We start from the raw sequence: 9,248 nt of genomic DNA on the forward strand, positions 1-9,248 counted from the left end.
GCAAAAATCACTAATCATCGGAGATTTTATTTAAAAAAACATTATTATTATTATTGTCGACCTTCTACATTATTATTATTGTCGACAATCTTACATTATTATTTGATAAACACCTGCACGTGTCCACTGATCAGAAAACAGGGCTGTCAAAATAATATAATATTTGTAAAATATTAATTTCATCATAGTTTTTAATCAAACCTGTGCAAGTACATACTGATAACTTGGGTGGATATCGTAGCAAACATACTATTGATATATCTACGGGTATATTATTATTATAACCCAATATTATTATTGAGGTGGCCATATCTTCTTCAACAGTTGAAATCCAAAAATTGTCCCGCTAACATTTTCAGGTTCATCAAAAACTGTCTATCCGACCGAGAAGTCTTCGTCGAATATGCTGGAGCATCTGCTACCAAAGAGACATCAAAGGGATGCATACAAGGCTCGTCTTGCGGCCCTGTACTGTGGAACATAGTTCTCGACGATCTTCTCTCTATGCCGTTTCCTGAAGGTGTACACGCACAGGCCTTTGCTGATGATGTATTGCTGATTATGGAATCCAAAGAACTTGGTTCTCTAGAAACCATGACTAACAGCGTGCTGGAGAGCGTCGAGGTCTGAGGAAGGAAGGTCAAACTGTCTTTCTCCGCGGAGAAAACGAAGGCCTTATTCTTTACTAGGAGGCGCGTCTCTCCGCCTTCGCTGGTGATGAATGGGCAACCTCTATCTTTTTCTAGGGATTTTAAACTTTTAGGTGTAGTAATCGATGACAAACTAAATTGGTCAAAGCACGCGGACAGCATCTGCAAAAGAGCAGCGGTGACTTCGCTCAAACTAGCAAGAATGGCCAAACCTACATGGGGTGTATCTTCTGAAGCTCTTCGAATTCTCTACACTTGTGCTATTGAGCTTATGATCACGTATGCGGCCAGCATATGGTATGAAGCTGCCAAACGGAAAAACATAGCAAAAAAACTCAATACGGTTCAGCGAGCACTAGCGATACGAATATGCAGAGCTCACCGAACGGCTTCGCTCAATTCAACGCAAGCTCTAGCAGGAGTTATGCCTCTAGATTTACGTTTGAAACAAATCGCTCTCATTTGCAGAGCTAAGAAGGGCGAGGAGGGCCTCGCAGGTTTTCTGCCTGACGACAGGCTTTACGAAAAACCGGTGGACTATAGAAGGCTGCCACACCCGGCTAGACTATTTTCTGAAGTGGTTTCTTATCCTTCAACGTTGGAAAGCAACGAATGCAATAACATGTCGATTTTCACGGATGGGAGCAAAATTGATGGCGGTACTGGTGCAGGGTTTGTGGCATACATTAATGGCGGTGAGATAGCGGCTCGTAAGTACCGCCTTGCCAGCTATTGTACGGTAATGCAGGCCGAACTCTATGCCATCCAATGCGCTCTGGAGTGGGCAGGCTCAGATCCAATCCAACGAAAGCTCACCGAAAACCATAGTATTTGTATTTATTCGGACTTCAAAAGCTCAATCCAAGCAATTGGAGATCCCTTGTCTACTAATCCGATTGTCTTTTCTATTCACAGCGAGTCCGCAATACTGAAACGGCGCCACCCCGAGGTGCACTTCAAGTGGATAAGGGGACACACCGGGATAGAAGGAAATGAAAGAGCTGACAAATTGGCTCGGCATGGTCCCTCTGAACCCAAGACCACGATATCTTATGACAAATTTCCTCTGAGCTACGCGAAAATTACAATTTCAGATATGGTGAAAAACGAATGGAACTCACGATACATAAACTCATCGACAGGGGAGTTGACCCGAAAGCTTTTACCTTCAATTTTAGCAGCACGAGACGTCAGGGTGCATAATGGGCTTTGTTTTGAGATGACTCAGATTCTTACAGGTCACGGAGTCATGCGAGCATACCGGCACCGGTTTAAAATAACACCTGATGGAAAGTGTCCATGCGACGACGGAAGCGACCAGGACGTCCTACATTTACTCCTAGATTGTCAAATCTTTAGCAAGGAGCGGCACAACCTGAACTTTTTATTACATATGGCAGATGCGGACATTCGAGACCTTCCGGGGACGATGGCAAACGAGGCCGGAAGAGATGCACTTTTTAATTTCTGTGTTGATGTAATAAAAAGAATAAAAATAATAAATGGTGACATGTAAAGATGATTCATGCCTTTCAGATCCAGTGACTGCAATCATATAAGATAGGATAAGTATATGCTCAGAATATCAGTCCTATGCGACATTTCTTTTACCACGGGAAAAAACTCGACTACAAATCGCAGTCCTCAGTTCCCAATGAATACGACAAAATATTCATCAGAATCACCTCCGCCTTGCGCTACTAAGAATTTTCCAGGGTTTTTGCAAGGCGGTTTCATAGGCCCTGGCCGAATTCAAATTAGCAATACCCGATGCGGGTAGAAGAACAGTTTTCAATAAGGCATATTATCTCAGCCGGCACAATTTTCATTTGACTAGCATCAAGTAGAGTAGTTTGCGTGCCAAAGTCCTTAAGAAACCTCGATAGTAAATGCGAGGTATCCATAAAGGCATCTAGGAAAAAAAAAGACCTTTGTATATTGCTAGTAGACCAACAATTCCGGACCACATATAAAAAAATCATATTTTCAATTCTCAAGGGCAATTCTGTAGAGCTTACCCTTAACTGCGCGGCGTTTAGTAGGTACGTGAAGTATTTAAGTAAGTAAATAAGTAATAATTATTCAAGTGGATGTATTAATAAATACAAAAAATTGCTGAACATACAATCAATACCATTCATTTTATCGCTAACACCATTTAAAAAACGCTATTTTAGAGTATGTGGGGTCCATGTTTTGGTGTATAAATTGATTTACGTGTTGTGTGCCGCGGAATTTCGGGAAGACCTTACTTTAGTGTGCTGTGGGTGAGGAAAGGTTGGGAGCACTGTAGTAGACGATGGATTGGTGGATAAATGTGGCCACATAATTCTACGGCAAGTGTTTGCGCAAAGACAGATACCGCCAAGCATCGATAATCCGGATGGAAGCAAAGCACTTCCACATGTCAGAACATTGACCCAGTATGCTGGTTACGGAAACTCGTTTGCGTGTCAAACCCAAGGAGGGAGGAAGGGTTTATTTATATCAAGAGGGTCCCTAAAACCGGCCACTAGGCAGTCATGGGAAATTAAATAAGGTCAGTATTGTCAAAAGTAGGGGTACAAGAACCACTTGGCAGTGTCCGCTTAGCGGTGGCCTCCTTAAATTGGTTATAAAAATACAGGATAGAATATATTATTATCAGTGATCAGATGACAAAACCTGATAATTCGACTTTTTGACGAAATTGAGTTACCACTATATTCAGTCCAGACTCATCTCGTTGAGATCTATAAGATGGCAAACCCCAATATATCGTAGACCCACTAGTATTGGAGTTATGAGCGTTGGCATTTTGTTACATCCCCAAAATGTTGATTTTCGAAAGTTGACATAGCTTATAACTAAAGCAAAATATCTCATTTTGCCATATTTCGTTTCGAAAGTTTGAGTGAAATGTATAATATGACAAAACATAATATCTGCCAATACTGTGATTTTGCCATCCGATATTTTATCATGGTAAGTATTATAAGATGAGAAGATGGTTGGAACTAACGCAGAACGAAGAACCAGCAGGATAAATAAAACCCTAATAAATCTACTAGAGGAATACTCTCATAGGTAACGTAGTTTTACAAATACCTCTCTCTCTATATACCATCAGGTGCAAATAATGATCTGGAAGTCGGTGTAAGAATTAATTGCCCAGAAAAATCCGTCGAATCTGATCCTGAAACATCAGTTAGTGGTACTACAGATACTACAACAATAATTTATTCTGACAAATTCATCGCCAGCTGGCTTTCATGGATAAGATTTAAGAGGAAGAAATCCACAAAAAAAACAAATTGGTTGATGAACAAGTCCAGATTGAGTCATTTATAAGAAAGCGTCCAAAACACGAGAGCCATTAAGTGTTTCAAATTCAATAAACCTTATTTAGATACATAAGGCGATGAATATATTACATGTAAACGTTATATCATCATCATCATCAGCCTGAATCTATCCACTGCTGGATGAAGGCCTCTTCAAGCTGCTTCCACTTCTCTCGGTCCTGTGCATTGCGTTGCCACGTACTTTCGCAGTACTTTATCATTTCATCGATCCAGCGGCCTCTAGGTCTACCTTGCGGACGTTTTGTACTTCTTGGATACCACTGGATGACTAGATTTGTCCAACGATTGTCTCTTCTTTGAGCTATGTGTCCAGCCCATCTCCATTTAAGGCTTTTAATAAACTCTATTACATCGCAAACCCTTGTCTGCTTCCTTATCCACTCATTCCTCTTTTTGTCCTTTCGCGTTATGCCCAGCATGCACCTCTCCATACCACGTTGTGCGGTTTCTGGATCTCTCTTTTACTTAGGGTCCATGTTTCACACGCATATGTGATCACGGGAAGCACACACAGGTTGAACACTTTGCGCTTTAGGTACAGTGGAAGGTCACTTTTGAAGATATTATTCAGGTGGCCAAAGGCACTCCAGCCTAGCATTACTCTGCGAACAATTTCATCAAATATAGATCCATCTATAGACACTTGTTGTCCCAGATAGATGTAGCTTTTCACCTGTTCGAGCTGAGTGCCATTGGTGAGGATCTTTTTTTGGCCTGCAAAGCAGTTGAACATGACTTTCGTCTTTGTTACATTTATTTTCAAACCTACTTTGTTGCATACTTCAGCGAGTTCCTGCATTCTGCTTTGGAGGTCTTCTGAGTCTTGCGAGAAAATTACTATGTCATCGGCAAAGCGCAGATGACTCAGATATTCTCCATTTATGGGGATCCCTTTGTCATTCCAGTCAAGTTGCCTGAATAAGTCTCCAAGGGTAGCTGTAAATAGTTTAGGTGAGATTGTATCACCTTGTCGGACTCCTTTGCTGATAGGAAATCTGCGCGATGGTTTATGGAGATTGACAGATGCTGTTGCGCTACTGTATATATTATTGAAAATATTTATATAGCGCCCAGGGATTCCTTGTTTTCTGAGTGCGTCGGGTATTGAATATTTCTTTATCGAATCAAACGCCTTCTCATAGTCTATAAACCCATGCATAGTGGCAGTTTGTATTCCTGGCACCGCTCTATGATTTCTCTAACGACTTGGATATGGTCCATAGTGCTGTATCCTCCTCTAAATCCGGCTTGTTCTCTCGGTTGGTTCTCGTCTAGTACATTTTGCAGACGGTTTGAGATAATTTTTGTGAACGTCTTGTAAAGAATAGGGAGTAGACTTATTTGACATGGTGTGTAAAACTCCCACCTCCGCTCCCGTTATGTATATGCCTTACATAAAACATAAACATAACCCTTACGTGTGCCAGATCAAAGAATTTAAGCCCTCATTTTGTCCCGAGCAGAGCCGCACGGGACTGGTGATGCATCCTTACACCGAAGTGCGAATGCATGATGTTAATTTATATGGCAATTATCAGAGTGACTTTAATTTGAAGAGTCGCAAGGGGAGTCGAGAGTGTCCCGCCCTGTACGCTCTGGCGAATTTAGTAAAGGCCGCAACTCCACAAAAGTCACGCACAGGGAACGAATTCCACCCCATGAAAAGTCTGCCATCATTAAGCAGCGCCTCTCGAGCCTTTCCCGGGATCGACATTATCATATGACAACGTTCGGTCTTCGGTCCCGCCTTGGGGCTCAGTTTGGTTCCAGCGTAACCCTCAGATGCAAAGCCAGGCGCCTCCTGGGTATTGTTTATGATTGCCTCCTTGAGCTGCTCTTCTGTCGTCTCAATGGGTACATTCAAAATTATGACGCGGGGAAGCTTTCTCCCCGCGACTTGGGCCTTTAAGCCGGCCTCAGTCAGCCCAGGGGCAGCCGTGAGCCGCTTAGCATCGTCGTCACTTTTGGGATGCACGATGATCCCGCCTCCCTGGATCTTGCGTACCCCGGTGATGTGCACTCCCAAAGTTTCAGGCACTATAGTTTTCATGACCGCTTCCTTTATGGCAGTCGATTCTTGGCCCTCCTTAGTCGGATAAAACATCACCCCCGGCCTGGCGACAGTTTTCGGAGAAACTGGTGGCCATTCGGAGGCTCTAGTTGGTTGAGCCTCTCTACGGGTTACGTCACTCCAAAGAGCCCTGGGAGGAGCATTAGAAGGAGCCTGGATGATGGCTCTCGTTAAGGAGGCACGATCCTTCACAATTTCCTTGTGCGCCTTCAGCTCTATCGCCATGGCCCACGTTTCAGTGATTGCCATCTCAAGCTCCGCGGCTACTGCGTTCACGATTGCTCTGGCAATACGACTGTCCTTCTCGAGGGTGGCAAGCGCCCTCTTGATGGCAATCGTCGCCCTGGATGCACTCTTCTGAGACTCAGAGAGAATACTCAAAGCCACGGGACTGATCTCCTTGCAAGATGCTGAGGCTGAACCAGCCCTTGACTTAACGCCCTTGCCCTTTGAAGTGGAAGCGCTCTGCTTGTCTTTCTCTTTTTCTTTATCAGGCCTTTTATCCTTGACCTTGGGGGCCTGCTGGGGGTCACCAATACCCTCAGCCACGTCCGACTTCCGCTTCCTAGAGGACATTCCTTCCACTTGCATGGAGTCCCCTTTGTGGTTGAGCATGGCGCTAGGTAACACTCGTCACACGTTACTCACTCAAACACAATTTATCGCACAATAAATATTATTGTTACAATAATTAGGTAACTATTATTAAACGAATTAAAAGTCACAATTCCCGGGAAAGTCCAAGGGGAAAACACACAAAAGTTTCAAAAATCGTATTCCAAGGGCAGGCGAAGGTATTAGTGAAGAAACGGGATCAAAAACTTGTGAATAGCAGGGTCAAAATTGAAGATAACGAAAGCGAAATAATAGCGATGCAAAAACACGTCCGCACGGCTCGACAGTTCAGTCTCTTCTGACCATTTGGACAATAATTTGCTAGGTCTGCCACCTTTTTTGTGAAGAATGACAATGCTGGCATTTTTCCATGCCTCTGAGACATCCTCTTTGCATAGCAGGCTGTGAACAATTGTGCAAGTACTTCATTTGCATCCTTTCCCGCTTGTTTGAGGATATCTATAGTTAGACCATCTTCCCCGGGGGCTTTTCCACTTTTCATGTAATTTAAAGCATTTGTTACTTCCCAGGATGTGATTTCGGGAGTATGGTCTTCCGAATTTCCATTTCTCTGAAGATCTAAGTCTATAGTCGTATTGTCAGTGTCATTACTGTAGAGATTGCTGTAGAACTCTTCAACTCGGCTTAACAAATGTTCCCAATTTCTGATGATAGAACCATCTTTTGCTTTTAGTGCTGTGATTTGACGTTTTCCTATCGACAAGCATTGCTTGTTTTTGCTTAAACTTCTGCCTGTTTTCACAATTGATTGTATGAGGTTTACATTGAATCATCATCAATTATCACTTTACAAAGCGGACATGTGCTGTATTACAAAGGAACCGATGAAGGACGCATGAGCGGTGTTGGATGTATTGTCAACAAAACCTGGAAAGACCGCATAGTCGAATTCAACTGCATTTCTGACAGGGTCGCAAGCGTGATACTCAAATCAATGCTAGGTACCGGATTCAGATTTTGCAAGTAGATATATGCTCCGACACAGAGCTATCCTGATGAAAAGTGGAAGAGTTTTACGAGGAAATAACATCTTTGAAAAATAAAAGTAAATGCCACTTCAACATCATAATGGGAGATTTCAATGCACGTATTGGATCATACCAAAGAGATGACGTAGCGGTCGGACATTTCGAACATGGCTCAAGGGATGGTAGAGGGGACATGCTTGTGGAGTTTGCTGAAACCAACAATCTTCACATCATGAATTCCTTTTTTCAACATAAACCTACACGTAAATGGACGTGGAGAAGCCCGTCAGGAAGAACCAGTGAAATCGATTACATCCTCAGTGACAGAAAATACGTTTTTAAACTGTAAGGTGATCAATCGGCTTAACACCGGCAGCGATCACCGGATGGTGAGATGTAAGATAAGATTGAACGTGAAATCAGAAAGATCCAAACTGCAGAAGAAGTCAAATGCTCGCATAAACCTGCAGAACAATACTGAATTCCAAGATGAACTCAAAAATGCGCTATCGGCTTTCTTAGATGAGAACGAAACCGTTTCCCTATCCAACGCGGAGGATATAACGAATATCATTCTACAATGTGCAGAAAAAACAGGCGTAAAAAGCTCGGAAGTCACACCTCCCACCAAGCTTTCGAAGGCAACATTGAATCTTATGGAGCAGAGAAGGAAAATCAAGAGCGATAGACAGGCACAAAACGATATTGAGTTCTCATCACTTTGCAAAACCCTCCGAAGGAAGATAAGAGAAGACCTTCGTAAGCGTTGTATATCTATCAAAAAGGCAATGAATAAAATCTCCAAACAACACAATGCACATTTCATTGATGCACTACAGTAAATTAGGAGATAAAACGACAGCTAAGGAAAGATCAAACCAACTAGTTATAGTTGTTTACAACAGGTTCTACCATGTCTGGTATTATCCACAAACATTGTGTAGGTACTATAATAGATTATTGTTTGTGTACAATTTAATTATTAGAGAATGGTCTTCTCAAGAATTCTCCGAAGGTTTTAATGTGGCACGAGTCAACCGGTGGAGAGGTTCTAATGACATCGCATCATGTGTATTTAAGAAAATCATGAATCTTTCACCTGAAATCAAACACGTTGTCACATACTCAGATGCTGCAGATGGACAGAACAGAAATATTAATGTGGCATGTATGTTTACTTATGCATTATAAAAAATACCTCGGTGAAGAAGCTGATTGACCAAAAATTTCTTCTATCCTACCATACTAGACTCGAATGTGATAGTGACCATTCAAGAATAGAGATAGCAAAAAAAGGTTGACGACAAGAACTTAAAAAATATGGTACTCCGGGATTGATTCCAATTTATAAGAGTGGCCAGAGATCGGAAGCCGTTTGTAGTGATAAAAATGTCCCAAAATACATTATTTGCTTTTGCAAACTACTTAAAAATTCACAAATTCATCGCAAATTACATAAAGAAGGTAATAAGTTGTTAAAAATTAGATGGCTTTGATGGCAATGCAGACGTAGAGGATATTGTTAAGGATTAAAATTTAAAAAAAAAATATAATGAATTAATCGTTTCTTTATATTAGT

General features: G+C 42.0%; 1 protein-coding gene across 1 annotated transcript; it reads left to right on the forward strand.

Moving 5' to 3' along the window:
- Positions 1 to 852: 852 nt before the first annotated feature.
- LOC147075644 (uncharacterized) lies at positions 853 to 1,582 on the forward strand. The gene is made up of 2 exons (XM_085942359.1): positions 853 to 1,477; positions 1,566 to 1,582. The coding sequence occupies exons 1-2, from the start codon at positions 853 to 855 to the stop codon at positions 1,580 to 1,582; spliced, it is 642 nt and encodes a 213-aa protein (XP_085798485.1).
- Positions 1,583 to 9,248: the final 7,666 nt, after the last annotated feature.

The sequence above is a fragment of the Rhyacophila brunnea genome, unplaced genomic scaffold (assembly GCF_057557595.1).
Source record: "Rhyacophila brunnea isolate RB1 unplaced genomic scaffold, BYU_Rbru_1.0 scaffold_14, whole genome shotgun sequence".
Taxonomy (NCBI): Eukaryota; Metazoa; Arthropoda; class Insecta; order Trichoptera; family Rhyacophilidae; genus Rhyacophila; species Rhyacophila brunnea.

Bases quoted from the DNA above. Each gene is read 5' to 3' on its own strand.
- LOC147075644 (XM_085942359.1), top strand. From the start codon at position 853: ATGGCCAAACCTACATGGGGTGTATCTTCTGAAGCTCTTCGAATTCTC.